Below are 20,555 nucleotides of genomic sequence, written 5' to 3' on the forward strand. Positions count from 1 at the left end.
CAGAGTGAGGCTCTGTCTCAAAAAAAAAAAAAAAAGATAGTTCCCAGAAACCCTTAGTTCTTCTCTTGCCTTCTTTTTTTCCTGAAAGTCCCCTCAGAACTTTGCCATTCTCTGGATCTTCTGGTGAAAACAGCTTTCATTTATTGTATACCTGCTGTATAGCAAGCATTGGACTAAATGCTCCCTGTATATTACAGGGTTTTAAAATCACAACAATCCAGTTTGGTTATTATTACTTCTACTTTACAGATAAGGAAATTGAAGCTCAAGTAGATTGAAAGTCTCAAATGATTTTTGAGAATGAGATGGACTATAAAATTGGGAAAAAAGTCAGAAGACAAGGTGAAATTGTAGGTCATTCAGGTAACCCCAAATTTCTACGCTATAGAAAGGGCAGCCCCAACCCTGGGAAAGTTTAGAAATACCATTCTCTGTCTCCTCCCCTTTTCAGGATCGCGAGGCTTTTGTAACACAGCATCCTGATCATCTTGGCTTTCTCACCTGCCTGCTGCTAGTACAACAATGAAACTAAGCTGGAAAACCCGTGGACATATACCCATTGTGTTTTTTTTTTTTTTTTTTTTTTTTTTTTGGATAGAGTCTGGCTCTGTCCCCCAGGCTGGAGTGCAGTGGTACGATCTCGGCTCACTGCAACCTCCACCTCCCAGGTTCAAGTATTCTCCTGCCTCAGCCTCCTGAGTAGCTGGGATTACAGGCACGTGCCACCACACCCGGCTAATTTTTGTATTTTTAGTGGAGACGGGGTTTCGCCATGTTGGCCAGGCTGGTCTTGAACTCTTGACCTCAGGTGATCCACCTGCCTCAGCCTCCCAAAGTGCTGGGATTACAGGCATGAGCCACCGCACCCGGCCTACCCATTCTATCTTAAGGCAGATGGACTTTGGAGGAGCAGGTGGTGGGCCCCAGGCTATCCATTCTCACTATAGGGCACTGTTTACTCTCAGGAATTTCTTCTTTTTATAGTTAATATGAAGTAAAACTACAGGTGACTTGATTTTTAAACCCAAATTTTAGTACTTTGGGAAAAAAATAGCATTTTGGGTTTGGTGCTCTGTTTAGAGCTCTTTATTGTGGTCATGAATGGAGTGGGAACAGAAGGCATTGATGTAGTAAGTTGGCCAGCATGTATTCTTTGAGAGTTTACTGAGTACAAGGCACTGAGGGTACAGAGTTGAATCTGTTGTGGTCGTTGCCCTCAGAGCCTCACAGCCTAATCCAGGAGAAAGGCCACCATAGTCCAGTGGGGTAAATGCTGTGATGGAATATGTTCAGAGTGCTGTGGACACCCAGAAGGGGGGTACTTAACCCCCTTGGGTTAGAGTGTTCTCTGAAGAGACAGGGTGTAAACTGAGTGCCCCAGAGATCCAGTGAGCAGTACATGAGGAGAGAAAGTGGAGAAATGTCCCAAGCAGAGGAACCTGCATGTGCAAAGACCCCGAGGGAAGAGAAAACATGGTGTGTGTGATCAGTCCGTATTTGTTGACTGCCTATTGTGCACTCATGTGTAATCCTGTGAGAAAGGTATCTGCTGAAACCAGCTCAGAGGGGACTACCCTTAGATCACAGGGCTCAAGCCTAAGAGGATTCCACATCCTATAACTCGTACATTACCTTCCATCTGGCCTTCAGACTAGGCTGTGGAGTTTACGGCCAAGCCCTGCTACCCTGGTTTTCTCATTGTTGCCTCTGAAGGTGAAAGCTGCAGGCACACCCCCCAGGAATCACACAAAAGACTGGGGTTTTCTCTCCGTCCAGAGAGTCTGTGAGGAAAGCTGCCCCTCGGTGCCACTCCAAGTTGTCTCTTGCCCTCTCCTAGCAGCTCTCTGGGATGAACTGGCCTTTCCCACCCTGGGTGAGGTGGGAGGGGTCCTCATTTTAGAGAAGGAAAAGCAAAGATGACACAAGGTGAACCTGTGACTTGGGATGTTTCTTGCCTGTGTTCCAGTCCCACCGCTGCCACTAATTATGGCAGTGAGGAAATCACGATAGTCTCCAATTATCTTCAGTTACTCCTTGATAAAATGAAGAGAGTGACCAAGGTCAGCAGTGGTAAATACGGGTATGTGTGCTGTCCCCATGCAGACCTTCACAGTCCCGAATTCTATAGACCTCAAAACCTACACTCCTCTTTATCACATTCTCCCCAGACAACGCTCTTCCTGCCAAGACAAGATGGGCCCTCAACATCCTTCTCAGCATAACACTGCAGCCGTGGAAATCACCATGACACATGAATCATCTTTGCTCCAACAATTGTCCAGCTGTGACAATTCTATTAAAGTAACGCAGGCATTGACTGCCTGCTCACCAGTGGTTGTTCCAGCAGCCTCCAGGGAGCAATGATTTGGTTTGAAATCTGGGATCCTGGGCACAAGATGTTACCAAGGACCCCTCCTTGGCCCTTGGTTGGTTACACAATCAATAGCCCTCCCAGCCTCCAGCCAGACAGGAGCTGCATGGTTGTGTTTTTACCTGTCAAAGGGATCCAAGCAGCTTGCAGGCAGGGACTGTGCCCCCGAGAGTTGGTCCTCAGCAAGCTGAGTGACAGACTCTGCAACTCCCTTGTAGTGGAGTTTCCCTGGTGTCAGCAGATGTAGAATATCATGGGGCCCGCAGACTTTCTGGTCCTCTTAGTTTAGAGAACGTAGGGGATTGAGAAGGTTTCTTTGCCAACTGGGTAGAAACTTCCAGAAGTTGCTCTAAGTCTCTGATTCCTTCAGTTCAAAACGATTGTGCTAAAGAGCCAAAAAATGAGTCCTGAATGGTGGGAGTCCTAGAAGCCATAAGAGGCGCAGGGAGGGCGTGGTTGTGTCCAGCACACCAAACCACCTGGAACAAAGGAGCTTTGCTCAGGGAAAGGAGCTCTCCCCGAGAGCCCAGGACTCCCTTAGTTCCCTGGGAGCCAGGCCCTTACAAGCTGCGAGCTGAGGAACTTCTTTCCTTCACAATTGCCTAGTTGTGCCCTGCTTATTAATTATTAGTCAAATCCCGGAACAATGTACCTAGCACACCAGGCATTTCACTGAATCACAGAAGGCAGTTTGGTGACCAGGGGACTGCAGACAGACTGGGGAGGACCACGTGAGGGTCAGTTAGATTCACCCAGTGCCCTGTGATGACACAAACATTCTTGGTTCTGTACTAAGACGAGAAAGTCTCTGGCCAGTGACAGTTTCTCCCTACCTGTTCTTCCTGCTCAAAATGATATTGACCATTTGATGTGATTGAGTAAAAGATGAAAGATAAGTACAAATGATTGCTAATTAAATGTGGAACGCAGGAAAGATATCTCAGCAGAGCTAGCTAATGCCCACCTTACACAGCAAGTATAACTGTGCCAGTCCCCAGAGTACTGGCCTCTTTTCCCCCCTCTCAAAAGGCTCTTTCTTCTGCCTGCTTTTGTCTCCCTTGTACTTCATATGGCATCACAGGTGTACAGCCTTGGCCTCAAAGGAGCCATTGTGACCTTATCCAGGCTGGGATCTGTTGATTGAGGACAGTGGCATCCCCTCGAGTTACATGGCGCCATTACACTCACAGAGGGAGGACGTGAACGGTATGGGGGAAGCAATTTGAGATCTAGCCAGGCTGGGTTGGGTGCCTCATTTGTACTCCAAAACATAGCCACTGTTTCCTTTGGTGAGTTTTCTTTCTTTTTTTTTTTTTTTTTTTTTTTTTTTTTAAAGAACAGGGAAGAAATTGCTATCATTACACTAGAGGTTTAACTCTTGGAATTCAGACTTGGTCCCTGTTTTCCCTCCTGTCTCAACAGAATGGTATCCTTGACGACGTGGTTAGCACTGTCTGCGGGAACAGCAGTGTCTGTGGTATTGATGGCATTCCCTGGGGCAGGCCAAGGCTGGCCTCCCTGGTGAGAGGCAGCTGGACCCCCCCCACCCCCAGGCTTGCAGCAAGTGTGGGGCCAGCCCCCGCCGCCATCCACCTGTGTTTGCAGCTTCAACTTAACTTCTCATCTCCTAAACCCTCACCCCTGCTTGGCCCTCTTCACTCTACTTCCCTCCCACTTCGGTGAATCTCAAATGGCAGAGCTGCTGGGCTTCCCAGAAGACGAAGAAGAGAACGAGGGGCCCAGAGCATCTCAAACTGCTGTTTGGGGCAGGCTGTGCTGTGAAAACACTGTAGTGTTCCCAGCCCGCGTTAAATCTGGAAAGCTCTGGATGACACAGGCCACATGGGTTTCTTTATTCCAGGACTTCTCAGAGCCTTTTTGACTAATGTGTAGTCAGAATCTTAGAAAAGGGGCTTAGTAGGCAGCATTTCCCAAATGAATTGGATCCCAGGAAATACCTAACAGCCGGGCGCAGGGCTCACACCTGTAATCCCAGCACTTTGGGAGGCCCAGGTGGGTGGATCATGAGGTCAGGAGTTTGAGACCAGCCTGACCAATATGGTGAAACCCTGTCTCTACTAAAAATACAAAAAAAAAATTAGCCAGGCGTGGTGGCATGCACCTGTAATCCCAGCTACTCAGGAGGCTGAGGCAGGAGAATTCCTTGAACCCGGGAGGAGGAGCTTGCAGTGAGCCGAGATTTCTCTACAGCCTGGTCAACAAAGCGAGACTCTGTCTCAAAAAGAAAAGAGAAGAAATACCTAACAGTATCTCCAAGAAAAATTCAGCACACACAGCATAGTGAATGCTGGCGTAGGGTTCAACAGCCTGCCTTTTGGAATCTAGCTTAAGATCAAGACTCTTGAGCAAATTATTTCTGTGAGCCTCAGTTTCCGTTCCTTTAAATTTGGGTGATACCACCCTCCACATAGGCATTTTGAGGACTGAACAGCGATCAGTCCTCATGTATATAAAGTGTTAAGCATACTTGGAGCTCAGTAAGCCATCGACATAAGTTGTCATTTCATTGTTCAGTGAAATCACCCAGAATAAGTTTTTCGACTCTCCTAGACTCCACCCACCCAGCCAACTCACAGTTCTATATGTCTAGCCCTGAGCACTCTCTGCTGTGTATCCATACTGCAGGTCACCTGTGTCCCCTCTCCAAATCTACTCTTCCTTCCTCCCTAGCTCAGCATTCACTTGTCCAAGCCAAAGGCCTGGGAGCCATCAAAGACTTCTCTTCCCTCCCGCCACATGGAACTGGTCACCAAGTGACATTAGTGTCACTTATTTAAGAGATTTTGCGTTATTGAATCCTCTCCATTCTCCTGGCTCTTACGCGGATTACACCTGTTGCCTGGTCTACTCCTGGGTCAGATTCTTTGTCATTCCCTCTGGCAGGAAAACCTTTTGTCTTTTCTCCATCCACCCTGTAAATGCCTATTTATCCTTCAAACTATGGTATCCTTTCTTCTAAAGACCCTTTTCTAATCTTCTGTTTTCTTCCTCCCACCAGGCTAGACACTGTCAGCCAAGCTCAGCACCACAAGCCTCCCTCTATTATAGCCCTTCTCCCAGTGTTTCCACGGATGGGTTCCCAGTCCATCAAGGCCCTGAGAAGGGGATTTTTTTTTCCCACCTGAGACAGGGTCTCCTGTTGCCCAGGCTAGAGCGCAGTGGCCATTCACAGGTGTGATGATGGTACACAATAGCCTTGAACTCCTGAGCAGAAGCAACTCTCCTTCCTCAGCCTCCCAAGTAGCTGGGACTACAGGTGCATGCTACCATGCCTGCCTTTATTCATCATGAAACCCCTTGGCACAGCATCTGGTACTTCGACTGTCCATAGATATTTGTTGAATTACGTTTACTTGAATTTTCCACAAAGTTGCTGTCTTCCTTTCAGTGACTCAGTGATTCTTTTCAGAGGTATAACCAGGGAATTGTTTCAGAGGTTTCCTTGGATATTCCTACAACTGATAACAGCTGCCATTTCTTCAGCATCTACTGTGTAGGTACTACCATAAATGCTTTACATACATTAACTCATTTAATCCCGTGAACTGAGTTCTCGTGTTATCCCATTTTACGGAGGAATATTCTGAGGTTTATCTAGCTGATAAATGACCAAGGTAGGATTCAAACCCAGGGCTGCCTGCTTCACTCCAGATCCGTGCTCTCCCATCATCTATGAACTGAGATCTACCTGTATTCTCATCTTGACCACGGTCATCTAGATTTTTAAGAAGTGCAGTCTCACTGCACATGTGATGTGTAGGCCTAGACTGAATGCTCTTAAGGATAATCTCCATCTTTATTTGAGCCCATCTTGCAGGAGTATTTTCCTAAACAGCCTAGAATGAGGAAGAGCAAGTTCAAATAGCTAAGTCCCTTTGGTTTGGGCCCTGCGCCTGATTTCCTAAATGACTGGCACTTTTTTTTCTTTTGGGACGAAGTCCCACTTTGTCGCCCAGGTTGGAGTACAGTGGCATGATCTCCACTTGTTGCAACCTCCGCCTCCCAGGTTCAAGCAGTTCTCCTGCCTCAGCCTACCAAGTAGCTGGAACTTCAGGAGCTCACCCGGCTAATTCTTGTATTTTTTTTTTTTTTAGTAGAGACGGGGTTTCGCCATGTTGGTCAGGCTGGTCTCCAACTCCTGACCTCAATTGATCCACCCACCTCGGCCTCCCAAAGTGCTGGGATTACAGGCGTGAACCACCGCGCCCGGCCATGACTGGCACTTATGCCACATTTTCTCACTAGTGAGAAAAGTTCGATCCTAGACATTTGCTTAACAGTGAGTTAAGACTAAAAGTTCCCTGCCCTTGGGGAGCTCACAGTCTAACAAGGAGACAGCACATACACAGAAATTCCGACTGCAAAACTAGGTGATAACTAAAAAGAGCTCTGAACTCAGAGTCTGAAAGACCTGAATCCAAGTTTAAATTTGTATCTGCAGTTCTAAAATCCTGAAAGCTGTGGAAACTGACAGTTTTTTTCTGTAACTCATTGGAAGGAAACTGATCTACCATGAGGTTTTTATGTGGTCTTTTTTTTAAATTTATGAAGTATTTATTGATGATTCTTGGGTGTTTCTCGGAGAGGGGGATATGGCAGGGTCATAGGATAATAGTGGAGAGAAGGTCAGGAGATAAACACATGAACAAAGGTCTCTGGTTTTCCCAGGCAGAGGTCCCTGCGGCCTTCTGCAGTGTTTGTGCCCCTGGGTACTTGAGATTAGGGAGTGGTGATGACTCTTAAGGAGCATGCTGCCTTCAAGCATCTGTTTAACAAAGCACATCTTGCACTGCCCTAATCCGTTTAACCCTGAGTTGACACAGCACATGTTTCAGAGAGCAGGGGGCTGGGGGCAAGGCCATAGATCAACAGCATCCCAAGGCAGAAGAATTTCTCCTCCCAGACGGGGCGGCCGGGCAGAGGCGCTCCTCACTTCCTCCCAGATGGGGTGTCAGCCAGGCAGAGGCGCTCCTCACCTCCCAGACGGGGCGGCCGGGCAGAGGCTCTCCTCACTTCCCAGAGGGGGCGGCCGGGCAGAGGCCCTCCTCACTTCCCAGACGGGGCGGCCGGGCAGAGACGCTCCTCACTTCCTCCCAGACGGGCTGGCGGCCAGGCAGAGGCGCTCCCCACCTCCCAGACAGGGCGGCCGGGCAGAGGCGCTCCTCACCTCCCAGACGGGGTGGCCAGGCAGAGGCGCTCCTCACTTCCCAGATGGGGCAGCCAGGCAGAGGCGCTCCTCACTTCCTCCCAGACGGGGTGGCGGCCAGGCAGAGGCACTCCTCACTTCCCAGACGGGGTGGCCGGGCAGAGGCGCTCCTCACTTCCCAGACGGGGCGGCCGGGCAGAGGTGCTCCTCACTTCCTCCCAGACAGGGTGGCGGCCAGGCAGAGGCGCTCCTCACCTCCCAGACGGGGTGGCCGGGCAGAGGCGCTCCTCACCTCCCAGACGGGGTGGCCAGGCAGAGGCGCTCCTCACTTCCCATACGGGGTGGCGGCCGGGCAGAGGCGCTCCTCACCCCCCAGACGGGGCAGCCGGGCAGAGGCGCTCCTCACTTCCTCCCAGATGGGGTGGCGGCCAGGCAGAGGCGCTCCTCACCTCCCAGACGGGGCGGCCGGGCAGAGGTGCTCCTCACTTCCTCCTAGACGGGGTGGCAGCCGGGAAGAGGCACTCCTCACCTCCCAGACGGGGCGGCCGGGCAGAGGCGCTCCTCACCTCCCAGACGGGGTGGCCAGGCAGAGGCGCTCCTCACTTCCCATATGGGGTGGCGGCCGGGCAGAGGCACTCCTCACTTCCTCCCAGACGGGGTGGCGGCCGGGCAGAGGCGCTCCTCACCCCCCAGACGGGGCAGCCGGGCAGAGGCGCTCCTCACTTCCTCCCAGATGGGTTGGCAGCCAGGCAGAGGCGCTCCTCACCTCCCAGACGGGGCGGCCGGGCAGAGGTGTTCCTCATCTCCCAGATGGGGCAGCCGGGCAGAGGTGCTCCTCACTTCCTCCCAGACGGGGTGGCAGCCGGGAAGAGGCACTCCTCACCTCCCAGACGGGGCGGCCGGGCAGAGGTGCTCCTCACCTCCCAGACGGGGTGGCCAGGCAGAGGCGCTCCTCACTTCCCATATGGGGTGGCGGCCGGGCAGAGGCGCTCCTCACTTCCTCCCAGACGGGGTGGCGGCCGGGCAGAGGCGCTCCTCACCTCCCAGACGGGGCGGCCGGGCAGAGGCGCTCCTCACCTCCCAGACGGGGTGGCCGGGCAGAGGCGCTCCTCACTTCCCAGACGTTGGGCGACTGGGCAGAGGCGCTCCTCACTTCCTATAAGGAATAGCGGCCGGGCAGAGGTGCTCCTCACTTCCCAGATGGGGCGGCCGGGCAGAGGGACTCCTCACATCCCAGACGATGGGCGGCCAGGCAGAGACGCTCCTCACTTCCTGGACGGGGTGGCGGCGGGGCAGGGGCTGTAATCTTAGCACTTTAAGAGGCCAAGGCAGGAGGCTGGTAGGTGGAGGTTGTAGCGAGCCGAGATCACGCCACTGCACTCCAGCCTAAGCAACATTGAGCATTGAGTGAGCGAGACTCCGTCTGCAATCCCAGCACCTCGGGAGGCCGAGGCAGGCAGATCACTCGAGGCCAGGAGCTGGAGACCAGCCCGGTCAACAAGGCGAAACCCCGTCTCCACCAAAAACACAAAAACCGTTCAGGCGTGGCGGCGCACGCCTGCAATCCCAGGCACCCGGCAGGCCGAGGCAGGAGAGTCACAGGAGCCCGAGGCAGGGAGGTTGCAGCGAGCCGAGATCACGACAGCACAGTCCAGCTTCGGCAACAGAGGGAGACCGAAGAAAGGGGAGAGGGGAGAGGGGAGAGGGAGAGCTTATGTGGTCTTTATTCATCCCACTTAGCCTGAGTATTCCTATATTTTGCTGCAGAAACATTCATGTATCTGATCACAGGGTGCTACAACAGCCCCCATTGGGTATGTAGATAATACATGGCCCCAAGAGTTTTGGAAAAGGGATTGTGAACCTATGTCTTGTCCTGATCAATTGACAAAAATGTATGAAATGGCTTCACAAACTAAACATTAGTAAACTCATATGAGATAGTCTTAAATAGCATGATGTATAATTCTGTACAATGGGAACACCGAGCAAGTGATTTTTTTTTTTTTTCTGGACTAGGAAGAGGGTCAAAAGATGTCTTAAGGGAAGTAAACTTTGAACTGGGCCTTGAAGGGTGAGTTGAATTCCTCACTTCATAGAGAAGCTGTGGAAGAAACATTCTGGGCTGTAGGAAGAACGTATAGAAAATGTGCAGAAAAAATGTCTTTAAACAGCTTGAGCACATGAACTTTGTCAGCTTACAGAAAATCTCTGATGATCTGTGAAAACGCAGGAGAGAAGCACTGTGGATAATATAAAGGGGCAGCTAGTCCGAAATCCATTTGCTCTGGGCAGGATTTTTCTTTTGAATGCAGACTTAATACACACATTGAGAGTGAAACATCACTATCTGGACTGATGCCTCCTTGCTTAGTGCCCACCTGTTAGCACTCCCTCCATCTCCCCATAAGGCAACGGCAGCCAGTCCAGCCTATGCTCATTTCACTGCCCTCTGCTTGGTGTGGGGTCAGCCCCTTACCTGCTGGCTTCTCTAGATCACACTGCCAGGTTCAAATCGGGTCAGCCACTTGCTACTTTGTAGTGGCCATAAGCAAGTTGTTTACCTCTTAGAGCCTTTGTTCCTCAGCTGTAAAAGCAGAACAATAGTATGAGAGCTATTGTAATAGGAAAGCTGGCAGGTAAAGCACTTAGCAGTGTGCCTGACTGGTAAGCACTGAATAAACAGTAGTTATTACTATTACAAGGACTCCCTGTCCTCCAGCTATGTGTAAATACATACATTCCTTAATTGAGTAGCTGGGACTATAGGCACACACTACCACACCTGGCTAATTTTTGTATTTTTAATAGAGATGGGGTTTCACTAGGTTGACCAGGCTGGTCTCAACCTCCTGACCTCGTGATCCATCCACCTCAGCCTCCCAAAATGCTGGGATTACAGGCGTGAGCCACCGCGCCCAGCTATTATAAAACATTTCTTGAAAATCACACTTTTACCGCAAGATCAAGCCTCCAGTATAATTAAAAGGTCAGATTTCTGCAGGAAGTAGGTGGAATTACATCAGCTTAGTTGGTGATACTGTTGCCTAATGCTAAGAACCTCTTGTTGGCAGTTATATGTGTCTTGGGTAAGTAAAAATGAATTATTACTTAATAAATGCATTTGGGCAGAGGGAAGCATTGCAAACATGAAATCTTAGGGCTGTGGAGAAAGAAAGAAAGCAGTCACTGGTGATTAAAAAGTCACAGGCCCCATGGGTCCAGTACACTGACCAGTACTATCTGGTTGGCAGAGCTCCTTTTTTAAAAAGCTTTTTTGAAATAACAAAAGTAACACATGCACATTGCCACTTGGCCTACCTCAAAAGCCTTCTTGCAGGTTTTGCCCATTAAGCAAAGTTTCACTGGGATAAAGATGTTGCCACCGTGGTGTCCAAGACCCACCATGAGCAGAGGGACTTACCACTTAACATGGAAGAGGCTCCCAGAGGGGATCAGGTCCAAACCACCACTGCAACTCTGTTTTACAAATGGAGAAACAGAAGCCTAGAGCAGAGAAGAAACTTGCCCATAGTGACCCAGGCATCCTGCAGTGGAGCTTTATACCCAGGACCTTCAGCCCTCCACCCAGGGTCCTTTCTGCCAGACAAGAATCCTCCTCCAGAAGGGACATCACTCAGAATGAATCACGGCCACCCAGGGAATTATTTGTGAACTACATAGGCCATCTCCCCATTACGCCCACACTCTGCAACTAACAGAAATATCTCCTCTCCCCTGTATATGTTAGGACCAAGAATAAAATCAAATAGGTGGAGGACATGTCAGCTAGCCTGGGATTTCCCAGATAACCCCTGTTGGTAAGAACTACTTGGGGTGCCCTCATCTGGAGATTCTGGCTTAGTAGATCAGAGGTGGGCCTGAGAATTTATATCCATGAGCGTACCAGGTAATTCTTATAACCAAGCAAGTTTTGGGAAACACAGGGCGCATCTAGGACAGCAGAGGTTTCCTGTCCCAGAATGGGCAGTGGGGTTGAAAGGCCGGGCGCAGTGGCTCACGCCTGTAATCCCAGCACTTTAGGAGGCCGAGGCAGGCGAATCACGAGGTCAGGAGTTCAAGACCAGCCTGGCCAACATAGTGAAACCCCATCTCTACTAAAAAAAAAAAAAAAAATTAGCTAGGCGTGGTGGCAGGCACCTGTAGTCCCAGCTACTTGGGAGACTGAGGCAGGAGAATCGCTTGAACCTGGGAGGCAGAGGTTGCAGTGAGCCGAGATTGTGCCACTGCACTCCAGCCTGGGCAACACAGTGAGACTCTGTCGTGAAAAAAAAAAAAACACTGTGGATTTTCCACTTGCAGTTAATGAGAGTCAACCTCTATCCTATGTTGATTTCTTTTTTTTTTTTTTTTTTTTTTGAGACAGAGTCTTGCTTTGTCACCCAGGCTGGATGGCACAATCTCAGCTCACTACAACCTCTGCTTCCCACATTGAAGCAATTCTTCTGCCTCAGCCACCCAAGTAGCTGAGATTACAGGCACTCACCACCACGCCCAGCTAATTTTTGTATTTTAGTAGAGACAGGTTTTCACCATGTTGGCCAGGCTGGTCTTGAACTCCTGACCTCAGGTGATCTGCCTGTCTCGGCCTTCCAAAGTGCTGGGATTACAGGCGTGGGCCACCACGCCCAGCCTCCTGTGTTGATTTCTTATGGTACCTCTCTTTTATAACGGAACCATAATTCCTGGGCACACATGGCAGCTCAGAAATGTTGCCTGACCTACTTTGGGGAGATGATTTGAGCGAAACACCCATTCTAGCCTGCATGACATGAACATCTCTGTTTGGCTTTGTGCTTAGACTCAAGAACCTGGAGCTAGCTGCTGTGGGAGGATCAGATGTCCGTGTGAAGATGCTGGCGGCCCCTATCAATCCATCTGACATAAATATGATCCAAGGTAACCTTGGTTTCTGTGGCTTATGTTAATTGGCTTTTTTGTTCAGCTGCCACCTCGTTTTCATTCCTCCTCAGGTGTGGGTGTGAAATGCCTGTGATTAGCAGCAGCTGTTCTCCAGATGAGCCGTCTGCAGGCTGTGTCAGCCCTGTCTGGCCTCCCTTTTCTGGAATGTGAGGCTTTTTGAGAAGAAGATTGCAGTGGGGAGTAAACTAAGCATTGTGAAGTGCCTGCGACATGCTGGTTTCATTTCATATGTTACCTGATTTTCATGATAACCATGAACACTAAAGAATATTGTCCCCCTAAACAGACAAGCAAGCTAAGGCTCAGAGGTTGGTTAGACAGGCAGTCCAAAGCAGAGCCCAGATCAGGCCTAGGATGGCGTGGACTCAAGTCCATGCTGTTTCACTGCCCAAACATCACTGGTTGACCCTTTAATGCTCTTCTCCCTCAGGAAACTACGGACTCCTTCCCGAACTGCCTGCTGTTGGAGGGAATGAAGGTGTTGCACAGGTCATAGCGGTGGGCAGCAATGTGACCGGGCTGAAGCCAGGAGACTGGGTGATTCCAGCAAATGCTGGTTTAGGTGAGTTTCTCCAGGTGTCAGCTGCCTATTCGTTATTCCAGATCCTATTTCACCTACTCTGTCAACATCCACTGATTGGCTCAGTGTACCTGGGTAATGCAGGGTTTATTTATTTATTTATTTTTTTTTTTTTTTTGAGACAGAGTTTTGCTCTTATTGCCCAGGCTGGAGTGCAATGGCGTGATCTCGGCTCACCAAAACCTCCGCCTCCCCAGTTCAAGTGATTCTCCTGACTCAGCCTCCCAAGTAGCTGGGATTACAGGCGCCTACTACCACGCCTGGCTAATTTTTGTATTTTTAGTAGAGATGTGGTTTCACCATGTTGGCCAGGCTGGGTCTCAAACTCCTGACCTCAGGGATCCGCCTGCCTCGGCCTCCCAAAATGCTGGGACTACAGGCGTGAGCCACCACGCTTGGCCTTGTTTTGTTTTTTTTGAGACAGAGTCTCACTTTGTCACCTATGCTGGAGTGCAGTGACGCGATCTCGGCTCATTGCAACCACCCAGGTTCAAGCGATTCTCCTGCCTCAGCCTCCCGAGTAACTGGGATTACAGGTGCACACCATCACGCCCGAGAAATTTTTGTATTTTTAGTAAAGAGGGGGTTTTATCATGTTGACCAGGCTGGTCTCAAACTCCTAACCTCAGGTGACCCACCACTCAGCCTCCCAAAGTGCTGGGATTACAGGCATGAGCCACTGTGCCAAGTCTGAATTTTGTTTATACATGGAGATGAGCCAAAATTCATTTCATGTGGAGGATGTAAAATGAGGAAAGACACAAAGGTGAGATTGGGAAATGGTGGAAAATCCATTGTAGCCTCAGCAGAGGGTTTGCACATGGGAGAGGATTGCACGAGTGAGAAAGAAGGCCAGAAAGGCAGGTTCAATCACGTGAGCCCAGGAGTTCCAGGCTACAGTGAGCTATGATCGCACCATTGCACTCCAGCCTGGGCAACAGAGTGAGACCTTGTCTCTATTTTTTTTAAAAAAGGTAGCTTGGGTCCACATGGGGTAAGGCCCTGCCCAAGCCAAGCTAATGAGTAGGATTTTCTTTGATATATTATAAGGAGTCATAGGTGAGTTTTGTGTTTTAGCACTTAACAGTTTTCAAGGCACATCTGTTATAAATCCTCACAGCAGCTACAAGAGGGAAGCGGGGCAGGTATTATCCATCCATTGGACATAAACTGAAGCTTGAGAAGTAAAGCCCTGGCCCAAACTCAAACAGCAAAATGAGAGTGCCCACTGGATTCTTTCTCCTGGGTTCCCATTACACACCAGTGTTATGATCTTCTGGGTTGTAACTTACGGCGACCCAGCTCAAACTTGCTTTAAAAAAAGAAGTTGGGGCTGGGCATGGTGGCTCATGCCTATAATCCCAGCACTTTGGGAGGCCGAGGTGGGTGGATAACAGGAGTTCGAGACTAGCCTGGCCAACATGGTGAAACTCTGTCTCTAATAAAAACACAAAAATTAGCGGGGTGTGGTGGCATGCGTCTGTAGTCACAGCTACTTGGGAGACAGAGGCAGGAGAATCTCTTGAACTCAGTAGGTGGAGGCTGCCGTGAGCTGAGATCACACCACTGCACTCCAGCCTGGGCAACAGAGCGAGACTCCATCTCAAAAAAAATAATAATAATAAGGCCAGGCGCAGTGGCTCATGCCTGTAATCCCAGCACTTTGGGAGGCCGGGGCAGGCAGATCACCTGAGGTCGGGAGTTCGAGACCAGGCTGGCCAACATGGTAAAACCCTGTCTCTTCTAAAAATAAAAAATTAGCCAGGCATGGTGGCGTGCACCTGTAGTCCCAGCTACTCAGGAAGTTGAGGCAGGAGAATCACTTGATCCCAGGAGGCGGAGGTTACAGTGAGCCGAGATTGTGCCACTGCACTCCAACCTGGGCGACAGAGTAAGACTCCACCTCAAAAAAAAAAAAAAAAAAGGTTAATTGATTTGTGGAACTGGGAAGTATAACAGAGTGAAAGCTTTGGGTTCAGCTAGATCCAGGAACCCCAGTACTATCAGAGTCGTGTCTCTCACTTGTTCTTTGATGAGATCTCCCCACGTATTGATATAATCAAACCAACAAATATTTATTGGCCACTCTCTTTGTGCCAGGCACTGCTCTAAGCACTTCATGTATATTAACTCAATTGTTCCCACAAGATGAGGTGGATACTTCATCATTCCCACTTTGCAGGTGATATAACAGTAAATGCAGCAGAAAACTGTAAACTGTTAAGCAGTTTGTCCAAGGTCACCCAGCCAAAAGTGATGGAGTTAGAATTCAGATTCACTCTGATAACTTACCTCTCGTAGATGGCCACCAGCAGCCTGAGGTTCATATCACCCTAAAAACAAACAGATGAGCATATCCTCCACAATCATGTCCAGCACAACCATATCCATCCCCGAGAAGGGCCCTGAATGGGCCTTGCCCGTCCCTGAACCAGTCCCCTGGGGTGGGTAGGGCCACTCACCCTCCTCTGTGGTACAGAAGGTGGGGCCTTGTGGTTGACAGCCCCGGAGATTAGGAAAGAGCACTTGTAGAAAGAAAAAGATACTAGGCAGGAAAAAAAAACAGTAATAGGAGTCTACTACAAGCTCTTTGCTTCTCTGAGATCAGGAAGGCTACCAAGAATGGCTCCACCGTCTCCTACACCCACCTGGCGGTGAAGGAGCTCAGCCATTTGAGCACATTGAGAGCTGCAAGGATTCACTGGATCCTGATGCCAGTGCTTCGGGCCAGCCCCTGTGCTGAGTGAAGGTCCTATCAAGGTGAGCAGACAGTTCCTGCCCTCAGAGTGCTCTTGGCTGGCAGTGGGAGGCCCAGGAATGGAAAAACAACACTTAATACAATACAGTATTACAAGTGCTATAATCACAGGATTGACACAAAGACAAGAGTCCTCTATCTTGGAAAGCCTTAAGAAAGGCTTCCCAGAGAAGTGATACTTGAACTCAGTCTGGAAGAGCTGCTGGAAGTGCAGCCAGTGGGCTAGGTGAGGAGGGGCTTGCCAGGCACAGAGTGCAGCATGTGTGAACGTAAGTGATGAGAGAAGGCACAGCACTGGTGGGGAACTGCAGGTAGCTCAGGGTGGCTGGCTCATGGGTGCGAGTGGGAGAGAAGTGAGATGGAGCTGGAAAGGTGGGCTGGGGCTGGGTCCCGGCAGGCCTGCATCCACAGTGTGAGGGGTACCAACAGAGAGTTAAGTAGAGGAATGATTTGATAGGATTTGTGCAATGCAGAGAATGGTCTGGAAACCATTGGTCTGGAAAGGCAGAGGGTGGAGGCAGAAAGCCAGTGAGGAGGTGGGCAAACAAGTCAGTCTTCAGATGATGAAGTGTGAGGGTCTGAATAAGACAGTGCCATAGGGCTGGAGAAGAGGGCATGGAGTCAAGAGCTAAAGTAACAGGACTTGGCAATACTTTTAGTTTGGAGAAGAGAACAATAAAGGATGTCTGCCAGGTGTATGGGTAATTGTACATGTGGTGGTGGGGGTACCCAGAACAGGGATTCTTCCCTGGAGAAAAGGTGATTCTTTTGTTTTGTTTTGTTTTGTTTTTCTTTTGAGACAGAGTCTCGCTCTGTTGCCCAGGCTGGTGCAATCTCAACTCACTGCAACCTGCAACCTCCACTTCGTGGGTTCAAGCAATTCTTCTGCCTCAGCCTCCCGAGTAGCTGGGACTACAGGCGCCCACCACCACACCTGGCTAATTTTTGTACTTTTAGTAGAGACGGGGTTTCGTCTTGTTGGCCAGGCTGGTCTTGAACTCCTGACCTCAGGTGATCTGCCCGCCTCGGCCTTCCAAAATGTTGGGATTACAGGCATTGAGCCACTGCGCCCAGCCAACAGGTGAGTCTTTTAAGCAAGGTGCCAGCCAGAGAGGATGAGGATTTTTATAATTGTGAGGACTGCAATTAACTCAGTGTATTCAGTAAACATTTTGTGAGCATCTGCAGCATGCTGGACTCGAGGACACAGCAGTGAACAGACATGGTCTTTCTTCTCATGAAGACTGCCATTTAGTAAGAGTGGCAACTATTAAACACATAAGTTATTAGCTGGCCACAGCTTGGTCATTTTTCATGGTTCTGAGCTGCCCAGCTGTTGCTAAGCCCATAGCCAGCCTTTTCCCACGTGTAGCCAATCCCAGGGGAGACTAGACCAGCTGGTGTGGCTAGATCTTTGCCAACTGACTTTCTCCTTGGGAAATATGCAAAACCTTCCTGAGGAAGCACAGAGCCGTAGAAAGAGCACTGGCTTTGGAATCGGGCAAGTTCTCTTTCCAGCTCCACTGTATGACCTGATTTAAGTCACAGCTACTTTGAGCCTCAGTTTTTTTTATCTCGAAAATGGGACTAATAGTCACTGCCTAGCATGTCTCAGCAGTACTCAACTGAGAGAATATGTGCAATGACCTTTTCAAATGCCAAATTTCTGTATGCATTAGATCAGGAGTTGGCAAACTTTTACCTTAAATGGCCAAATAGTAAATATTTTAGGCTTTGTAGGCTATACCATCTTTGTGACTACCCAACTCTACTATCGTAAACAGCCACAGACAATATATAAACAATTGAGTGAGCATGGCTGTGTTCCAATAAAACTTTATTTACAGGACCAGGCGTGGTGGCTTATGCCTGTAATCCCAGCATGGGAGGCGGAGGCAGGCAGATCGCTTGAGTCCAAGAATTCAAGAATGGCCTGGGCAACTTGGTGAAAGTCCATCTCTACAAAAAATTAGCCAAGTGTGGCAGCATACACTTGTAGTCCCAGCCACTGGGGAGGCTGACATGGAAGGATAGCTCGAGACCAGGAAGCAGAGGTTGCAGTAAGCCACACTCCAATCTGCGCAACAGAGTAAGACTCTTGTCTCAAAAAAAAAAAAAAAAAAAAAACACACTTTATTTACAAAAACAAGTGGTGAGGCAGATTTAGCCCACAGGCCACAGTTTGCTGACCCCCAGGTTCAACAATGGACATGGTTAAGGGTCAGTTGCATATGAGTGAGGAATTGGGAATCCTCAGAGCTAAGGTCTGGGAATTAGCATCATTAAAGGAAAACAATGTGTGTTATACACCCACTGTGTACTAGGCATAGTGATAGTCTCTGTACAGATGTCTTTAGTTTAATCTTCACACTATGACATAAGTGTTACTCTCTGCGTTCCACAGATTAGGGAAATGGAAACTCAAAAAAGGTGAAGTGATCATTCAAAGTCACACACTAGTGAGTGGTAGAGCCAGGGTTTTTAAGCAAGTCTCTCCAACTTCAAGCCTAAGAGTTCTACTTGAAACCCTGAAAGCCCTTGTCTCTGACCACGGGTGCTGCCTCCCTCCCACCCAGAGTCTCTTGAGAAGAGGATTAGGGACTGCTAAGCCCCAGAAATCCATATCAAGGGTTGGATTTCCATTGTCGTTCCATAAGGGGAATTAGAAAATGCCCTGGATTTCATACATAGAAAGCCCTGCACTAAGCATTTGGTGCACGGTAGAGTGCAGTAAGTGTTAGCTGAGATGAATGGGAACAATGATTTGAAGGCCAGTCCAGGGGAAGCCCACAGGATGCTGGGGCACTTCCTGGATTCCAGAGGAATCCTCGCCTTTTCAGTCTTTTATTTTCTCAGCCATAGACCTACTCTAGGATTGACACAGCCTTCTATAAAAGGTGTTCCTGGGCCGGGTGCAGTGACTCACACCTATAATCCCAGCACTTTGGGAGGCCAAGATGGGCAGATCACGAGGTCAGGAGATGGAGACCATCCTGGCTAACACAGTGAAACCCCATCTCTACTAAAAAATACAAAAAAATTAGCCAGGCATGGTGGCGGGCGCCTGTAGTCCCAGCTACTCGGGAGGCTGAGGCAGGAGAATGGCGTGAGCCTTGGAGGCGGAGCTTGCAGTGAGCTGAGATCGCGCCACTCTACTCCAGCCTGAGCGACAAAGCGAGACTCCGTCTCAGGGAAAAAAAAAAAAAAAAAAGTGTTCCTGCCTCCTGCCCCCAGTTCTTGGTCCCTAAAGCCCACACTGACATCCCCGTTTCCTATAGCACAGTTAGTGATTACCCAGGCTGCCCCCTGCTTCCCACAGCTGACCCACATAGGACCAGGACACCATTAGAACCCCAGCAACTGGATAGTGAGCAGGCACGCCCAAGAGCTTTGGAAGCATAGGCCAAGGGCCCCAAGCTGCCACAATGACCAGACGCTGAGCCAACAAGGCTCCAAGCAATTTCCCTAAGGTGACACAGTGAGGACACTGTGGAACCAAGGCTGGAGTCTCTCTGACTCCAAAGCCTACCCTCTTCATCCCTTCTTCATACAAGATCCTGCCCATGTGAGTGCAGACCCCTCACGCAGTCCTCACCAAATCCTATTGATTCTGTCTTTAAAATAGAACTCGAATCCATCTTCTGTTCCTCATCCCCACTGCCAAAGTCCCAGTCTAGGCAGCCATCATCTCATACCTCGACTTCCACAAAGACCTCTGGCTTCCACGCTGCCCCTCCCCACTCCACAGACTTTACCCAGCAATAAAGTGATCTTAAAGCATACATCGGATCATCTCAGTCTCCTCTTAAAGCTTGTTACAGGCTTCCCACTCACTCATTTACTAAAACAAGATCAGCTCTCCATACCACGGCACTGAGGTCATGTTCTCATACCACAGGTTGTGACCCATTCGAGAAATCAATCTAGTGAGTTGCAAATAGCACTTTTTAAAATTAAAGTTGAGCAGAAAAGAATGAAAAATAGCAGAGTATCTCACACATAGTAAGGGTAAGTATTCTGTGAAACACAGGCTTGTGTTACATGTATATTCATGTATGTATACGTACGAATTCACAGTGGAACTCATGGTTACTGTGGGTCAGAGTTCTGAAAGTCTAATATCACCTGCCCCACCCCTGCTGCATCAGCCAGGCCAGCCGTGTCTGAAGCCACTCTTCCCATCACTCTCCACCCTGCGGTGCAGCATCATCCCATCCCAGTCCTGTGTCTGTCCTGCTACAGCATCTCTGCATCTGCTGCGTCCCCTACCTAAGATGTTCTTTGTGTGCTCTGAGTGGGTAGCACCTCTATCCTTTCACTCTTAGCCTGTCACCACCTCAGAGAAGTATCCTTGACTCCCATCTAAAGTAATTCTCTTGATGTTACTGTCTCTTTATAATTTATCGTTATCATATCTGCTTTTTTTCACCTGTTCAACTCCACTAGAATGAAATTAAGGAAACTGTCTGTATTGTTCAAGTGCCTGGGTGCAAGATAAATATCTGTAGATGGAAGGAAGGCAGCCCAGATACCCAGGTTCCAGCTCCAACTCTGCCTAGATAAGCCAGGGGGCTCTAGGCAAGTCACTTCCTCATTTCCTCCCCTGTTGCATGAGGGGTTCAAAGTCGATGCTCAATAAGGGCTTTCTCAGTACTGACATTCTAGAATTCTTTTGTCTGGAACTGGAATGTGGGCTGGGAGTTGATGCTTATTTCTTTCAAGCTTATAGAATTTT

At 49.3% G+C, this 20,555-nt stretch overlaps 1 protein-coding gene across 4 annotated transcripts in view; it reads left to right on the top strand.

Moving 5' to 3' along the window:
* MECR (mitochondrial trans-2-enoyl-CoA reductase) overlaps positions 1-20,555 on the top strand; it is a 40,054-nt gene that overhangs the window by 3,948 nt on the left and 15,551 nt on the right. For all 4 annotated transcript variants that reach the window (XM_024234247.3, XM_024234250.3, XM_054538527.2 and 1 more), the window contains exons 2-3: positions 12,361-12,458; positions 12,913-13,044. In XM_024234247.3, coding sequence (XP_024090015.1) covers positions 12,361-12,458; positions 12,913-13,044 — 230 coding nt within the window. The remainder of the gene's footprint in view (positions 1-12,360; positions 12,459-12,912; positions 13,045-20,555) is intronic.

This window comes from Pongo abelii, chromosome 1, assembly GCF_028885655.2.
Source record: "Pongo abelii isolate AG06213 chromosome 1, NHGRI_mPonAbe1-v2.0_pri, whole genome shotgun sequence".
Taxonomy (NCBI): Eukaryota; Metazoa; Chordata; class Mammalia; order Primates; family Hominidae; genus Pongo; species Pongo abelii.